Source organism: Natrix helvetica (assembly GCF_964273705.1).
Source record: "Natrix helvetica genome assembly, chromosome: Z".
Taxonomy (NCBI): Eukaryota; Metazoa; Chordata; class Lepidosauria; order Squamata; family Natricidae; genus Natrix; species Natrix helvetica.
This window is the reverse complement of record NC_138554.1, coordinates 94,792,092-94,811,010: the sequence shown is the minus strand read 5'-3', so window position 1 is coordinate 94,811,010 and position 18,919 is coordinate 94,792,092. Positions and strand designations below refer to the sequence as shown.

General features: G+C 35.3%; 1 protein-coding gene across 3 annotated transcripts in view; it reads left to right on the top strand.

Annotated features, from left to right (window-relative positions):
• The window catches only part of KAT2B (lysine acetyltransferase 2B), an 89,001-nt gene extending 70,656 nt beyond the window's left edge, over positions 1-18,345 (top strand). For 2 of the 3 annotated variants that reach the window (XM_081971643.1, XM_081971645.1), the window contains exons 8-18: positions 722-847; positions 1,950-2,086; positions 4,070-4,281; positions 6,159-6,285; positions 8,337-8,447; positions 9,159-9,302; positions 16,336-16,450; positions 17,065-17,101; positions 17,298-17,361; positions 17,437-17,521; positions 18,134-18,345. In XM_081971643.1, coding sequence (XP_081827769.1) covers positions 722-847; positions 1,950-2,086; positions 4,070-4,281; positions 6,159-6,285; positions 8,337-8,447; positions 9,159-9,302; positions 16,336-16,450; positions 17,065-17,101; positions 17,298-17,361; positions 17,437-17,521; positions 18,134-18,327 — 1,352 coding nt within the window. In that variant the 3' untranslated portion in view covers positions 18,328-18,345. The remainder of the gene's footprint in view (positions 1-721; positions 848-1,949; positions 2,087-4,069; positions 4,282-6,158; positions 6,286-8,336; positions 8,448-9,158; positions 9,303-16,335; positions 16,451-17,064; positions 17,102-17,297; positions 17,362-17,436; positions 17,522-18,133) is intronic. The other variant, XM_081971644.1, reaches the window with a different exon arrangement.
• Positions 18,346-18,919: the final 574 nt, after the last annotated feature.

The following is an 18,919-nucleotide window of genomic DNA, read 5'->3' as shown; positions in this document are numbered from 1 at the left end:
TTTAATAGCTGGTTAAAATTGCAATAATTGTTTTATCGGTTAGTCGGCAGTTCTTAGCAACCAAATCTGCATCCACGTTTCAGTTTTTTTGTGGCTTTAAAGATGTTCTCTCTTTCTCCTGTGGAAACTTCATCTTCGGAAGAAGAGAAATCACCCTCTTTCCAGTCATGTAGGGCATAAGATTTATTGGTGAAGATTGTGAGGGAGGGAAAGGGAAAAAGGAGACCCCTGTGCTAGAATAAATCTTTTAGTTTCAGTTGTCTAGAAGTTGCTGCCACCTTAGAATGTTCAGAATGCTTGGAATTTTCTCTTTGTGGCATCTCAGGCTTGTTCTTCTCTTTAGTCTTTCTCTTTGAGTTCTTTTCTGTTCCTATCGTATATGTCTTGCTGTCTCACATAATTGGCAGGTATCCAGTGCAGTTAGACTCCAGGCTTTAAAATACTAGCTAATCTTAATTCTAAAGTTCTAAAATCATTAAGCCTAAATGTGAAAAATAGTCATAAGGCACTTTTCTCAGTGCTATTATAAGTTGGAATGGTTACTAAACAAATGGTTGGAAGTCGAGTACTTTAAAAGGGCTGCTAAACCCATATTGATGGTTGTTTAGATTCTTACCTTATACTGGAAGTATTTTTCTACATGTGAGGTTTTTTTTTTGATGCTACATCCACCTGGATCTTGATTTAAAGTGTCTTAACTCTGGGTTTCTTTCTCTGTTAGTTATTAACCGACCGCCTATAGTGAGATCTATTTCATATAGTTCCAGTCCCTCAGCTTTGGAACAACCCAGTGGAGGAACTATGAGTCCTGCTTCCAAATCTGCTTCTGGCCAGGAACAAAACCTAGGTAATATAAATAGCAAAGGATTGTGTTTGTTTTGCTAATTGTAAATATTATAGAGTTTTTTTCAAAACAACTCCTAGAAAATACATACAAAGTGAAGAATAATAATGCTGTGGGTGGCTGTTCTCCATACTGCCATATCAATAAGAGTTTATAGGGATAAAGTGTTTTTCACAATTTCTAGAGATAAATGAGGTACAGAGTTTTGATGCAACAGCTATAATTGCTTTAATGATTATGCAGATGATCATCTCATATTGCCTTCAGGAAGAGCTACGGCATACTTATATCAGTTAAAGCTAGGGCAACAAGACTATACAAAAATATTTTAAAATACTGTAGATCAATACACTAGTGAATTGTGTTTACCAAAATTATGGAGTAGCCGGATAAATATTAATGCAAGCAAGACCACAATGTATGTAATGATCTTTTATCATGTCCCAAATTAATTTAGTTTTCAAGTAAAATAAAAATGATAAGTAATGTGGCTACAAGCTATACTGAGGATCAATGAATGACTACAATTTTATAAAAGAGAAATTATTTTAGTCCATGGTCTGAATGCTAAACTGAATGATAATTATGATATTCCTTTGTTATTCTCTGAAGAGTTTTAGTGGATTGGGTTCAATTTGGTTATATTTTAAAAATAGCTTCCATAGCAAGTATATTTTAGACCTAGAACTGGTATAGCATTGACTTAAATCAAGTACTGCCTTGCTAGAATTGAACCTTCACATCCTTTATATTAACTCAAAGAGCCTAAATACTCCCTAAAAAAAACTTTGAGGTATATAAAAGATTCCAGGCATTCTTTGTTATGGTCCCCAATGAACTCTAAGGGATTTGGAAAGTCCCCTCCCAGCCATTGGTAATATGGAGAGTTGAACACTGATGAGGTGGTAAATACAGCTGAATTTCTGTTATTGTTATTGTTGAATATAATTTGTTTGCTACTGAGGTTTATAGCTTATTTAACTCAGCAATCAAATATTTTTCAACAATGAGTAAAGTAATTCAATATTTTTTTTGGTTCTGGTAATGTACAACATTTGGATTTTATTTTATTAAATAATTATTTTGTTTCAACATCCTTATTTAGGAGAAAAACGAAAAAACAATGAAGGTTATTCTGCGGAGAATGCTAAGAAGCCACGGATTATAGGAGATATTCCTGTTGAACTGATCAATGAAGTGATGTCAACTATTGCAGATCCAACAGCAATGCTTGGTCCAGAGGTGAGAAATGTACTTTTCAGAATTAATGTCAAATATAAGGATAGCATATTATATTTTCTAACTACAGTATCAATAGGTTTAATGTCATACCAAGACATTTTTTAAAATTTCAACAGTATTGAACTGATTTTAATTTGAAGGCAGCTTTTCATTATTAATACATTAATAGAATTCAGCCTAAGTAGGTGCCTCATATTGCCTGGAGTTTAGTTCCTAGAATTTCTACTCAATATAGCCATAGCTAAGAATTCTGGGATTATTAAAAGTAGTAAAACATAGCCAAACACATCAAGCTGCTAGTATTTATACATATACAACATGTAAGTATTGTATGTATACACTAGAAAATGACAAATTTAAAAATAAATTTTAAAGGATATTTTAATGGCATAGCTGGCACATAATTTCATTCAAGCATCTTGTCTATTTTATGATTTTCATTTTAAAATGTGCTCATATTTAGAAAGGGAATTGTTCATGTGGATTATACTATATATCCAGATATATGAAAAAAATTAACGAAAGTCATGTAAAGAAAATTTATAATGTTTCATGAATTTAGAGTAATTTGCTAGATTTACTTAATTTATAGTCTGCTCAACTCCTAAATGATGCTAAGCAGCTTTCAATTAAAAACTCAGCATATAAAACGATCAAAATAAATGATATATCAAATCAAACAAATCATTTAAAAAAATAAAAAAATAAGATGATCCAAAGCCTGTCTCTAAACTCTATCCCGTAACATAGCCAATCATCTATATTTTCATTAGATTACTTTGAGGATACGTGAATATTAAATGCTCATTTATTTGGTTTAGTTTAGATCCTTTTCCTCTGCTTCCCCCATTTTCTCTTCTATCTCCACTAAGCATTGTCAAGAACTTGACAGAAAATGTGACTGCTTGGTTCTTTTTGCTTTCCACACTCCTATGTAACCTTTACTAGATCTTTGTGTCCCAGAGATCTTCAAGAGCTAGTAGAGTTGTAAGAAAGGATGAAGGGACAGAATTTATGCATTGGGCAACTTTTGTATGTAGCTAGTTAGCTAAGTTGTCAAAGAAGGCATTCTTTGCCTAGTTGTCCTAGTTCTCAGCAGGGGTGAGTTCCAGCTGCTGCTGCTTCCGGTTCAGTCAGGGATGCGCTGTGTGTGTGGATGCATGCTATGTGCACATGCACAGTACTATAAAAATACTTTTGCGCATGTGCAGAAGCAAAAAAGATGACGGTGCCTATGGTGCCGCCGATAGAACCAGTTCAGGGGCGTGGTCAGTCAAGTTACTACCTACTCAGCTGAACCGGTCTGAATCAGTAGGAACCCATCTCTGGTCTAACATTATCTAAATTTAGATGTTTGTAATTGAAAAGATATATTAAAGCAGCGATCTCCAACCTTTTGAGTGCCATGGACCTCTTCCATGGGGGAAAGTTTTTCCAAGGGCTGTGCGTGTGTGTGCATGGTTCCGTGCTCTGCCTGGATCCTGTGCGTGCATGGATGGTGCTTCGCTCAATTAGGCAGCCCAGTTTTTGGTGGGCTTTGGACTGGTGTTGGTCATGGCCCAGGGGTTGGGGACCGCTGTATTAAAGGACACAAATAATGTTGAATGATATCTTGTACTTTTCAAGTAGGAATTATGTGAGGTTTTTCATTTTTTTAAAAAATATTAGATATAAGCTGATTGACAGAAATGTTCTTTTGTATAGCAAGAACTTGTAATGGATATTTGAAATATTTTTTTCACATGATAAACATTTAGCCAAATAATTTATTAAATATTTAGTCTGAATTGCTGGATATTTTTCAGGTATGTTACTTACTCAGTTAGAGATACAACCTTGAACAAAAGTAGATGTCATCAAAACAGATGGGCAAGATTTCCAACTCTAATTAATGAGATATGTATTAACTATATATGAAAAGGGGAAAAAAGGATTCCTAAAATAAATGTTGAATCATTTTTCATTGTTTTTTTTTTCTTAAAGCAGACTAATTTTCTGTCTGCACACTCAGCTCGGGATGAAGCTGCAAGATTGGAGGAGCGTAGGGGAGTGATTGAATTTCATGTGGTTGGAAATTCCTTAAATCAAAAACCAAATAAAAAGATTATGATGTGGCTAGTTGGCTTACAAAATGTATTTTCACATCAGCTACCCAGAATGCCAAAAGAGTATATTACTCGTCTAGTCTTTGATCCGTGAGTATCATCTCTATTTTTTTTTCTCAAAGGGAATGATAGAACAAGAAAAGAGATAATATTTATTGAATGGATTCATTTTTAAAAGTTGAAAATAAGCTTTTAAATCTATGGACTGTTGATTTGGGACTTGGAGCAACAACAGTAACAAAAAGGAAGATGACAAGTTAGGTATCTAGATAGCTAGAAGTCCATTTGGCAAAGTGTAGTGTTTTTAATTTTTTTGATAGAATTTTCAATCTTTGGACAGGCTAAAAGATAAAGTTAAAGATTGGGATTTGCATTTAGTGATTCATTGTAAAGAGTGTTCCAAATAAGGGAGAAATAGGAAATACTTAAGCTTTCACAAAGATGATTTATAATTGGAACAGGAAAGAGGACAATTTGAGCAATTCCTGCTCCCTTCCAGAATGTTCTCTGGAACGTTGGTGCAGGAATTGCAGGTACAATTGTCTTCTATCACATCAACTTGTAATATTAATATTAATCAGGATTGGGATTCAGGTGGTTTTGAATGGTTCGGGCGAACTGGATGCTAATTTTACATCTGGTTTGCCGAACTGATAGTTGCAAGGATTGGCCCCTCCCACCCCTCCCCTTCTCTCCTAGGAGTCTCCACGCGGCCCATTTTGGATGCCAGTTAATTGCAGGGCCCATGCAGAGTCTGCTCTGGGAAGGTGAAAAACGGGCCTCCTGGAAGTTCCAAAAGTCCGGAAATGGGGGTGTTTCTGGCCTCCTGGAGGCTTGAGGAAAACCTCCACAGCCTGGGGAGGGCGAAAACATGGCCCCCACCCCCATGGTGCAGGAGGCCGATTAGGCCACACCCACCATGGCCATGCCTACCCAGCAACCGGACAGAGAACCAGTTGCTAAAATATTTCAATCTCATCCCTGATATTAATGTTTGGCTCTTCAAAACTATCATCAATAAGACATCGCTAGTACTGCCTCTTAAAACCCCCTTTTTATCTGCTTAGTAACTATACTTAAATCCCTTCAAGACACAAGACTTGGCTATTTGTAAGATTGCCTGCTCCAATTAACTCTGTTTGCCCCATGACATCTAGCAGAAGGATGAGCATACTTCAAGTCCCTTTGATGAAAAAAAACCTCACCTATTTGTGACCTAGGAAGTGTGCCTTCTCTGTGCTATGTCTGGGCATGTTTTATTCATATTTCAAAAGATTTGAAACATTATCAAGATAATTGTTTGAAATTTATTCAGAATAAAAAAATGTGGAGGAAGAGGCGTTCTTCATTTTTCTGCCAAGAAAAACTACTAGCCTTTTCATTCAATCACATACTAATTCAAACCCTGCTAGGAGTATTTTAGAAGTTTATATGGACCCTGATATTAACATGAACGAGAGTGTGACTGACCTGGACCAAGTTCAAAATTGGCTGTCTGTCGTTATGAAACAAGTAGCCCGCCCAATTGATTTAAGAGGGGACAGGAATACCTACAATTTTGGTAAAGGCTTGAATGATGTTGATAAACTACAGATGAAAATCCAACTCCTCCCAGTCTGACTAGTTCTTTTAATAGACAATTTTCCTTCTCTCTGAAAACAAGACACAGAATAGAAGTTGGCATAATTCAGTCGAGCTGTTTCCATATTGAAGAAATCAGTTCTTATTCCAGTATAATAATATGGGACAGGAGATAATCATATGAAAGGGAACCTAGAAAGGCAATCAGAATATTTTACATTGTCACAGTATCGGTTTTTTGGACACCTTCTTTTGAAAATAAAATCTAATTGGCATCAAAATCTATGCAAATATATTCTATTTATAATCACTATGGTTATGAAGGCACCTGTGATGGGCATCATTAATGGTTAATATGGTTTTTATGTCAAAATATATAATTACAGGAAACACAAGACCCTTGCATTAATAAAGGATGGCCGTGTGATTGGTGGTATCTGTTTCCGGATGTTCCCATCTCAAGGATTTACAGAAATAGTTTTCTGTGCTGTGACGTCTAATGAACAAGTCAAGGTAAAAGTAATATTAATTGCATGATCAAACAAGTCAGTGGTGGGATTCAATTTTTTTTACTACCGGTTCTGTGTGCATGCTTGGGTGTGGCAGGGGAAGGATACTGTAAAATCTCAATTTCCTCCCGATCAGTGGGACTCGGGAGGCAGAGAATAGATGGTGGCGGGGCAATCACCATTTCCCCGAACTACTCAAAATGTATCTGGAACTGGTTAGAACCTACTGAATACCACCTCTGAAACAAGTGTTTCAATGTGCAGGTTTAATTGGATTTTATGTGACCCCATAGTCCTGAACTTGATCAAATTGTGAAAATTATTCTTCTGCCTAAATTGCAGCTTACTTTTTAAAAAGGAACCAGAAGACTGAATAAAACACATGGCAAAGTAATATTCTCTTGTGACTTAATTCTACTTATACCACTTAGTCTTAGAGGAAATTTACTTAGGTGTCTGTCAGTAATAAATGTAGTATCTATATAAGTCTTCCATCTTATTTCCAGTTTGGTCCTAATGCAAATAATAAGGAAATATATAAGATAAAAGGAGATGGGTAGGAAATTATGTGCACAATTGGAATATTTTTTTATCTTTGCTGAATATGGTTGAAGTATACTGAAAGTCACAACCTATTGTAATGGGTGTAGGTATTATTATTAATATAATGTTAATTATAATGTTGAAAAATATGTGGTAGCAATAAAAAACATCGTTTCCCAACTTTTAGACTCTGTCAATAATAATGGAATTATTCCTTTTTTTAAACTAATTTTTATTAAACAATTAGTTCTATTAGGAAGATATGTGATGTGTGTTAATCATTCAAAAAGTTTTGTGCATTCAAAGGTCGGAATAACTAATCATTAGATAATAGATCTTGAATGAACTATAATGATGATCTACGCTTGCTCATTGAAGGAAGTTATTATATCCTGATATGGTATGTCTGATTTTCTTGTATGCTGGTTGTTTAGTAGTAACCTAACCAAACAGAATGATCAAGGAAATTTAATCTCAACAGTATGCTAAGTCTAATATTTTAGCAGTCTTAAGTAAGAAGAAAGCAAAATGGCACAAAACAAAAGAAAGAAGCTTTGGTCTAAAGTAGGTGAACTAATAATGAAACTTACATTTACATGGGTATGCAAAAGTAATAATGCAATCTGATTGTGTGAATGTCCTGCAAACTTTACAAGGTTCCCTGGTCCCTGCATTATCTTGAGGGCACTGTGGTCCAGTGGCTAAATGACCTAGATAATTGGCCATGGGCTCAAGCACTCTAGTAATTGCCCATACATAATTTAATTATTAATTATTTTATTCATCATTTGTATTGTGTATTTTTAAAATAATTCACTGTATTGGTGTTTTATATTTTGATACACATTTTATATGCCTTTTTAAAAAAAACTTTATGCACTAATGCTGTATTCTGTTACGCCTTACAAAATAAATAAATAAATAAATAATAAATAAATAAATAAATAATAATAAATAATAAATAAATAAATAAATAAATAAATAAATAATAATAATAATAAATAAATAATAAAGTAATGATGCCGGGGAAAAAGAAAACATGACGGAAAATTATAACATCAACCCTAAAAGCAGGTGGTATCAAGTGCCTCATTAAAGGTAGAAAAAAAGCAAGGAAAAAAAAACAAAAAAAAACATAGAGTCGATAAAATCCTTCCTGCAAGTTATAAAATAAGCTGACAAAGATGCAGCATTGCCTGCAGTATTCCCTTATTCATTCTCTCAGGAAAAATAGGCTAGTTATAACTTCTTACTCTGGTTAGACTTGGCTGCAAAGTATTATTTTGAAAGTAATTTTGGGAAGCAGGATTTAACATAGCTCATGCAATTGGAAAAGAAAATGTGATAACCATTACTTCTGCTAGGAGACAAAAACTTCTGTTCTCACATACACTTCTTAGGGGTCCACATTATTTCTGTATTTAAATTGCTTTATTGCTGCAAACTGCAAGCATCGAAGTTTTAATACATTGTAATCCTCAATTGATAAACTGTCACCATAATTTTTTTCAGGGTTATGGAACACACTTAATGAATCATCTGAAAGAATATCACATTAAGCATAATATTCTCAATTTCCTTACGTATGCTGATGAATATGCAATTGGGTATTTCAAGAAACAAGTAAGTAGAACTTTGGGAGTAATTTTCAACCTGTGTAGGCAAATAAAATTTGAATAACTATTAGACGCACACAGAAGACTTTCAGAGTAATCTTATTATCTGAAGGAAAATATTATTATTCATTGAATTTAAAGTCTATTGTTAATATACAATTGACCTAAAACAAAGTGTTCTGGCAATTTAAGCTAATCAATTGTATTGCAGTGTAAGTTTTCATTATCGCATTAAATACTAATCTTTCACATGCAAGTGATTTTTTTTTGTTACAATTGATTAATTGGGCACTAAAAAAGCTAAAGTAGTTTTGTTTCTGTTTTTTAGAAATCTATAATTCTCACTATTTCTTGTAATAATAGTTCATTCCTGGTTGTATTTTCTATGCTGCTATGTGACACCTCTGTGTAATATATTTTTCTCCCTCTTGCTGTTTTTGAAAGCTTCTGACAGTTGCTAGAGGAGCTGTAATTATCTCTGGATAGTAACCACTGATGAATTACATGGTGACCTTAAAAAAATATATTGTATATCCTGTTTCTTCCATTTATAATATTATATTTTCATACATTTAAATTAAGGATGGTAGTAACTGATCTGTCAGGTTCTGAATTGCAGTCACCAAGTACATGAAGAAAAATACCACTACTGTAAAATATCAGACTGTCTTCAGTGAGCATGTAAAAATACATTGGTTGTTGTTGTTTTTTTCCTTAGGGCTTTTCAAAAGATATTAAGGTACCAAAAGCAAAATATGTAGGCTATATCAAGGACTATGAAGGAGCAACTTTAATGGGATGTGAATTGAATCCAAAGATCCCATACACTGAATTTTCAGTCATCATTAAGAAACAAAAAGAGGTAAAATGATTTCCCTCAAAAATATATACTAATATATTCTAATATTTTAAATCTATTAGGAAAGCTACTCAGGAGTTCGCATAATTATACAACATTTAGGTTTTTTTTTTATACCAATGATACAGTACCAAATGATACTAATTTTTCATGGGAAACTTCTGAAGGAAATGAATTGGCTTGAAACAACAGTAGAATGACTCTATTTCCCTCTTGTCTGTTTTTTGTGTATCAGTTGAAAAGCATTTAATGATAACTTGACAATGGATTGTACAGATGGATATCATTATAGATAATTCCCATTTAACGATTGCCTCAGATAGCAATCATTACAATTGTGATGAAAAAGTAACTCTGCAACCAGTGCCCATATTTATGACTTCATAGTATGTTTTTTTTCTCTTTCATCAGGCATTTGCCATTGTCATTAGTTGTATGTATTGTCTTTTGCCTGTCATTTTATTCCACTCCCCTCCCTACCTGAGCAGAGATTGCCTAAAAAGCTATCTCTTCTTTATCTGCTTTTGTTCCCAATACAATACATCCCTAAAAAATGCTGATCGCAAATTCAGCTCTTAATTAGTTGATTAGCTTTGGCTAGCTCTTGCTGCTGCTTGATACTGACGATACCTAATTAATTTTAAGGCTTCTTTGAATCCTAAGCAACATGTTGCTCATAGCCATGAGTGCATTAGACAAATGATCCAGCACATTCCTTTCTTATGTGTATTCCCTATTGCGTACTCTTATAATTATTTTTTCTGGAAGGACTACAAATACAAAGATCAATTCTTTTCTTGTTAATTATCCCAACACCAAAGGACAGGAATAGGAAGGGGGAGAAGGGAAGAGCTGTAAGATTTACCTTTTTACCCAGCTTCCTTGTGAGTTGAATTGTGGAATCCTTCACTTCCACTTGGGCTCACCCAGCTGTTTGTGGTTGTAGCTTGCTGATGCATGCTGTAAAGATATAACCACAAACAGACGGGTGGCCCCAAATGTATTAAATGCCACCCAGAATCACTTCAGGAGAAATGGTCGGCCACATACATTTGACTAACAATAAAAATAAATAAAAGGAAAGCTGAGGTAAAATTGTAAGCATAGTCACATGAGTTTTTACTTAGTGACTACTTTGCTTAACAACTGAGTTTCCAGCCCCAACTGCAGTTGCTGCAGTTGCTGAATGATGACTCCCTGTATAAAAATGGAGTCTTCTGTTTTGTGAGGAAGAAGGAGTAGATCACCAGCCTTGGATGTGGGAGATCATTGTGTCTTCCTATCAGTAATTTTGACCAGTTGTTTTTGAACTAAGTAATCTTGAAAGTCCCAAATGTCAGTGCCATAAACAGGTGATGGGACTGGAGAAGGCTTCAATCTGAGAAATCCAAAGCTGTCAAGTTCTGCAAGTCTGGCAACTCAGACCAAATTGGATTTCGTCATTTATTTGTTTGTATAGGACATTCTTCTCTATATCTGTGTCTATTATGCTGCTTAATGCCTGGATTCCTTTTATAACCAAATTAGACCTGGGGCAATTTGATCATAGTGCAGCTATACCTCAACTCTATAGGTAAGGGTAAAGATTCTCCTCATACATATGTGCTAGTGGTTCCCGACTCTAGGGGGCAGTGCTCATCTCCATTTCAAAGCCGAAGAGCCAGCACTGTCCGAAGATGTCTCCGTGGTCCTGTGGCTGGCATGATTAAACGCCAAAGGTGCACAGAACACTGTTAGCTTCCCACCAAAGATGGTTCTTATTTTTCTCTTGCATTATTACATGCATTCAAACTGCTAGGTTCACAGAAGCTGGGGGAAGTATGGGAGCTCACTCCGTTACACGGTGCTAGGGACCTATAGATCCAGTTCTGTAGATCCAGCGAATTACCCGATTTCTTAGAATACATTTCTATTGTTTCATCAAAATAGAGGTTTGTGCTCACCTTGACCTTTCTTTTCTTGTTTTAATCATTTCACTGCTATATTCAGTGGCTGCTTCAACTGTGACCGGATAGATTCTTTCCTGATGTTGTAGTGCAGAGTAAACTGCAATAGAGAGCACTATATTTCAGCACTTTTGAACAGCTTATTGAACTAAAAGTTTTATCTCACTGAAAGGATGGTGGGAGATAAAGCTTCTGTCCTTTCTGACCACAGGACTCCTTTTTAAAACAACAACAACAACATAATCTGGTCTTTAAGTTCATTAGGATTACCTCCCCACCTCAATGTGTAAATATGTTTGCAGGTCCCTTGAATACTTCTGCACTAAAGATAAATAATCAGCAATCAACATAATCACAACAATGCCTGATAAACTATGGCTGATTTCAAGTAACCTTAAGACAAAAACCTGAATACTACTTCATTGCATTTTCTGTTCAGCTAAGACATTGTACAGTTCAACTGCAAAGAAATTTAATAGCATTTAACTCACGTATAACTTCCCAAAATCAAAATTTGCAAAGCTTCAAAGAAGAAAAGCTATGCATATTCCGGTTTATACTATTTCTACAGTCCAAAGTTACTTTTTTAAAATGTATATATAGACCATGCCAATCCTTTCTTTCTATCTGAATCACTTACAATCATTGTTATATTGTCAGCAATTATAATTTTCTTCTCTCTTCCCTACAAACATTTTTGGCTTCCGTTCTCATCATTTGCCACCTTTTCCCATTTAGTCCCATCAGTATTATTACTTTCCTGATTCCTTCTTATCGCTACCATAAGCAAAGGCACTTGCAATTTAAACCTTTTCCCTCGATTCAACCTTTCCTCTCTTTTTTCTCTTCCAAGGGCCTGCATTAGAGCCATTGCTAGACGCTGGTTGTAAGAAAAGGGAGTAAGATTATGGGTAAAAAGTGGAATGCAAAATATTTTGGTGGGCAGCACAACAGATAGCAATAAGCAAATCTATTCTTGGAGACTATTTGGGTTTCCTCAAGAGGAGAAATTTCTTAACAGAAACAATTCTAGGAAATGATATTTATAAAATTCAAATATTATTCTAATAAAGAGCAGAATGTCTATAATTATTTTTATGCTAAGAGTAAGAAGCAATTCTCTCCCTACCCTTTCAAGTTTAACAAATTAAAATAATTTGATCGTGACTCCTTTTATGCTCTTTCCAGGAAACTAAAAAAAACCCATAGCCATCAGTGTAAGCTATGGGTCCCTGAAATCTTGCATGCTTTCAATGCATATGGGTGCACTCAGCTCCCATGCCTACATTATTTTTTTGCATGTTTCTGTTTTCCAATAAATGCCAAATTCAGTATACAACCTCTGATCCCCTGGGGTAATAACCTACTTTTAATTGTCTCCCAGATGGATTTTGGCTGCCCCTTTCACAAAATTTTGCATGGCTGCCTGCTTTTGATTTGGGTGTGGTTATAGCAAGTTCTGCCACATTTATATAATCAATTTATTTTCATGTGTTCTCATTTAAGATACATGCCAGAAGCAGAAGCAACATTATCTGCTTCTACTTTGTTTTGACAACCCTGGGCTGGGGATTGTCCTTTAATTTTTCATTTGTTTTTAAATCAATCTTGACTCTTAGCATTTGTGGCAACTTTTTGGGAAGTGGTTTGCCAATGCTTCCTTCCTAGGGCTGGAAGACCAAGAGTTCCCAATTGGATTCTATGAAAAGAAGCAAAGCCAAAACTGTTTCTATTCTGGTGCCTTCAATCACCAAACCAAATGACTCTCTATAAAATATTGTTAGCCTTTCCTTTCCAGGGCTTTAAAAGAACGGAAGGAATAAAGTACTGGTATATAAATTTGACAACAATCTAACATTCTGTTTACAGTGGACAAATGTACACACTGAATTATATTTTAAACTTTATAAAGCAAAAACACATCAGATTTCATTATCTTTGTATTCAAATGCATTATTAAAGACAAAAAGTACAATAATTAATATTTATACATTGTATAAAAGTTACAGATATTGCTGAAAGTAATAGGGCATGGTTGATTAATTGACAGTAATCTGCTGTCGTTCTCCTTGTCCTGTCAGCTTTTTCAGAGGCCATGCAAAGAAATTAAAAGGAGATACATTTCGCCCTAAAATTACAACTTTCCAAAGCCCCCACCTCCCTGTATGATTTAAGATATCTCTTTATTGCCCACCTCTCCTTCAGCCAGTATTGTTTAACTGTATTTTGGGGGTATTTTCAAAGGTGTTGTCATGGCCTATTGGCTGCCGCCCCCTCAAACAGCCGAATCAGATGAGGAGGGAGTCATGGTTAGCATCAAGGCAACCTGAAGGAGAAGAGGGAATGTAGCTGGCAGAGTGAGAGACAGAGACATCCATCAGCCCTTAGATGGAGAACCAACAGCCCCCAGGTCTGAAGGTGGCTGATGAGGAAGAGTAGGAACAGCTGGGTTTAGTGCCTGATGTATGGATGTGCAGAAGGCAGAGGAGAGGAGAACAGTGGAAATTCATAGTCTGATTTTTGGAAGGAAAAGTCATCACTGCTAGTGAAGGCCCACCCTAGCTCTGGGGATAAAAGGCAGGGGGCGGAGATGAATAGATGTGGCAGACAACTATTTATCTCCCTGCCAGACAGACTTGCTAGTGATAAAAGAGAAACTTTTTGCTGGGGCTGCTGGGGCTGCTGGGGCTCCTAATAAAGGAATCATTGCTTCAACTACAGAAGGTTTGTATCTTTGGAAAACTGGGTCAGAACAAGTGTCAATTTTGCTCTTCCCACTTAAAATAGTCAGAATTTTAAAAGCAAAACAGTATACTGGGGTCTGAAATAATTCATAAACACAGTAGATCAGTAAATTGTTAGGGGTAAATTAAGACCTTCCCTATCGATATTCCCAGCCCTGGATTTATCTAGGGATTATGCATATAGAAAGGAGCTCCTTTCATTAAATGGGCCTCCCCTGACTTCTGCCTGTTAATATTTTAGACACATCAACTGATTCCAGATGAGTATAAACTCTGCCAGTCCCTGTTGCTTGAGCAGCCTCTGGATTGCCAGATGGTGCCATAGGTTTATTAGTGACCAAGTGTCCTATCTTAGCTACCCAAACATTCTCAAGTTCTTTACCCTCCGTCAAACTGGATTCCTCATCATCAAATTCCACATATATCCATCTCAGGTTTCTACATTTCACTTCTGGGATGATATAAGAGGTCTGTCTTTATAAGGATTGGATATGTAGCCTTTCTTTAACTGTTTATGGGGCTTTAATTTTAATTTAATTTTGGAATCTGAACAGCCATAGTTTCTGCTTGTTCCTCTGCTGAATTCCTCTGCATGTTTCAGTGCCTCTCTTAAAAAGGTCTGCTGACTTTTATAATTGATGATTTCTTCATTTTGCTACTATGCCTTTCACTGAGAAGCTTCTAATTGCTCCTAGGCATTATGGAGCACTATTATTATTATTAGCAGGCCGGGAGTTTGGCAGCCCTGGACTAGTCCATCCACTGACTTCTTCCCCATCTTCTGTCTCACTCCCAATAATAATATGCAGTGAAGTTTTGCATTAGGAGAAGAGTCTCCAAATTGTGCCAATTTCTGTAAGCATGAAGGTGAGGTCAACTGGTGGTTTAAGTTTTGAGCTACTGGTTCCTAGACATTGTGCTGAGTCAACTAGCAATATAATTCTGCCTTCATTTCCTTGATTTGCAGATTTTCTTTCCCAAAACCAGTGCATTGTCACTTGGTCCCATCTTTATTACCAATTGTGTTTTGCTAGGTGTTAGGGCAATGATCACATGCCCAGGCAATTGGTTCTTCTCGATCTAGAGAGTCCAGTAAATAAAGGGATTTTAAGCTTTATTATCTCAAACAAACACATTTGAAAGCATAACTTAAAAAGCATACATACCAAGCAAGATAGTATTATAAATCTCTTACAGGCTGATAGGACCTCCTTAATAGACAGAGATGCCTCAAGCGCAGTTATTTTTTCAACAGTACCCAGCACTAGCTTCCACCGCGGAAGCTCCCCACTAATAACAATCCCATAGTTTTTATAAAAACTTGGCACCATCACTTCATGGTCCAGCTGTGGTAAGGAGACTGCAAGACCTGACCTTGACTTGCTGGCACATAACTCTGGGATGGGAATTGAAAATGTGAGACTATCATAGGAAGAAAAGCTTTGAAGTTACTTGAAAATTTCCTCCTACCTATGTTCAGCAAGCTACCTCAGAATGAGCTCTACGTTTCTAGACTTTTCTTAATAAATCAAAATATGTCACTAATTCCTCGCTAATCCTAATAATAATGTTTGTCTGCATTGCCTCTACAAACTATCTGAGCAATGAAGGTTTTAAAAATCAAGATTTTCAGATATTTTGGATCTCCATATGCTCTTAATTTTGAGCCTAAAAATTGCTTCCCCACTACCCTTTCCAGTCCTGCTCTTCTGCTGCTTTTTCTCTGTGACTGACCTCTGAGTGGGTGGGTGGGTGGGTGGGAGAAATCTGCAAATACTGTAGTGGTGGGAAAAAAGCCAGTTGGCTGTGAACATCTTCCTGAATTTCCAATGAGACTGGATTCTGAACAGGTCTGAAGAGCCCAATTATATTTCTAATTATATGAAACCTTGGATGCCTAAGGTTATCAGCACCTGCAACTATACATATTCAACATTTCTTCCAATAGGTGGGAGAACCACCTGGTACTGGCAGCACTGTGCCAAATCAAGGCCAATAAGAAGAGGAAGACTAGTGTGAGAAATACAACTCTAAATGTAGGCATTGATCATGCATGATAGTGGTGTTCTTCAATATCATTATCAAAGAAGCAAATTGGATAAATATGTGCTTCAGAGGTTCCACATTCACATTTGCATTTAATACATTGGATAAATGGCTTACAAACATCAATATCTTAGATAATTTATATATTTCAGATCATTTGTTCATTCCCTTGTAAATATTCATTTTTATTCACTTTTTACTGAACATTCACTTGTTCAACTATGAACCTGTTCAAAAATTAGTCTCATTTAAAATAATATTGCTTTTTATACTTCTATTTCTTTCCTGTCTTTATTCTAGATCATTAAAAAATTAATTGAAAGGAAGCAAGCACAGATTCAGAAAGTTTATCCTGGCCTTTCTTGTTTCAAAGATGGAGTACGACAGATTCCAATAGAAAGTATTCCTGGAATTAGTATGTACCCTGTGCTGTTTTGTTATATTGCCAATGTCATATTTAATTATTTCTATCTTTTTCTGCAAATAGTGGTTTAATATAATTTTAAACTACTGGATTCTCTTCTCCAGAAATGATATAGTTCTTGGTTATTCATAAAATTTTACTGACAATTATGTATTTTAATTGTATATAATGACAGGATTATGTATTTTCTTATTACTAGCCAAAATTAATACATAAATAATTATCATTATTTTTATAATACCTTGGGAATTAAAAATAAAAACTGGTAAGAGTTCTGATGCTTTTTTGACTGATTTGTGTGTAGATATTAATTAATTATTGGGAATTTGTTCTTTAAAATATTCAGTTATATCTGAATGTTGGCTTATCCTCTAAAGCAGGGGTATCAAACTTGCATTGTCATGGTGTTGTCACTTGATGTATCAGGACTCCTCCCCCCCCCCTTTTGCTAAACTGGGCATGGGCATGGCCAGCTCATGACGCATCCGGCCTGTGGGTTGTGAGTTGGACAGCCCTGCTCTAAAGAAGAGTATATGGATTTAAAACTATAAATTGTAACTTATCATTTTTATTTGCCTTTTGCTTTAATATTGCTTATTGCATAGGAGAGACTGGCTGGAAACCAAGTAATAAAGATAAGAGGTAAGATTTGTTGAGTAAAATAAATTAAATAAAACTCTTTTCAAATTGACTATTCATATATTTCTTAAAAATAATTGCATCTGTATTTCTCAGCAGTATATAGTTTTGTCATTAAGTTTATCATTGGTGGGTTGTTGGCTAATTAAAATAACCGTACAGATCATACACTTTAATCTTGTTTGCATTTTGTTTTAAGTAAAGAACCCAAAGATCTGGATCAACTTTACAGCACGCTAAAAAACATTCTACAACAGGTCAAGGTATGTTTTGTTTTTCTAAATCTCATGAAATGTTTTCTGATACAAAACATTGATCAGTAATACTTTTTATCCTAGAGCCACCAGAGTGCTTGGCCTTTCATGGAACCAGTGAAGAGAACAGAGGCTCCTGGATATTATGAAGTTATAAGGTTTCCTATGGGTAATGCAATTAGTATTTTAAAAAGGCCTTTACAAAAAGTGAAAATAAATTTTAAAATATGGAACTGTAAAAGTGTGCTTGTTCCATCAATTCCGCACAACCACCAGAAACTTTTTTTCAGTGTAATATCAGTTTAGTGGTACCTGCATTAGAAAAAACAGATATCTAGGAAAGGGATCTTGAAGAATCTTGTGTAGGAGCTCATGTAAGGGATTTTTCTGTTTGGGTTCACCTGTGTTATCACCGCTCATCTGTTTGTTCAAAAATAGATTGTAAGGAGAGCTTTCTGCTTACAGAAAGCTGTTTTTGCCCAAACAATAATTAGGTACTTTAATTAGGCGGCATTCTGTTCCAGTGAGATTATTTTTACTCACCTCATTCCTAAAAACAACAGAATACCTGCCAACATTCATTTTTTGCAATTGGATGGCAGATTCATTATAATTTATAAAGAATTATGGTTCAGCTGCAAAAAGGTGTGATTATGTATATAAATCCTGATTTTATGTAGCACTGAAATAACAAGTGAACAGCCATTTTTTCACTAAAGGGGGGGGGGGGAAACACAGAACCAAATGATATTCTAGTAATAAGATGTTTGTTCTTATACAGATCTGAAAACTATGAGTGAACGACTGAAGAATAGATACTATGTATCTAAGAAATTATTCATGGCAGATATGCAGCGAGTGTTTACTAACTGCAGAGAGTACAACCCACCTGAAAGTGAATATTACAAATGTGCCAATATACTGGAGAAATTCTTCTACACAAAAATTAAAGAAGCTGGATTAATTGACAAATAATTTTCTTCTCATGCAATTAAGATGCCTAATGTAACAGCAAAATATGCAGTTCTTTCACTAGATTTGAAACTTGTTTATAAAATAAAACTTTCCTAACTAGCACTTTTAACATGTAATATAGAAGAGTTTATTTTATTAAAGTATTTTTAAATGTACACTTGCATGCCCTTTTGCGGTGTATCCAATTTTTATTAGATGTATTGCACAAACTGTTTGGAGATTTGGAAAGGGTAAATTTCCAAGCAGTGAATGTTTAAGCTTAATGTATCAGATTGAAAAATGGATTATTTTTACAGCAAAGATGTTAATGAAGGGGGAAATGAATTATATATTATGAATTATATATAATATATAATACTAATACATATACAATGAATATATTTTATTTTTACACACAGATACAGACACACACACGAAAATAAAACATTCACTAAGAGAAGGTGCTTAAGCTACAAGAAAGGAATTCCCTTATTAGGTGGAAGTTTAATTTCTTCTGTGAATTTGGTTGTTAGAATGAAGGCAACTACACATGTCCCAGGATGTTGCAGGATGCAATCTGAGACAGTCACTGGGACCAGCGGTTTAGTCTGCC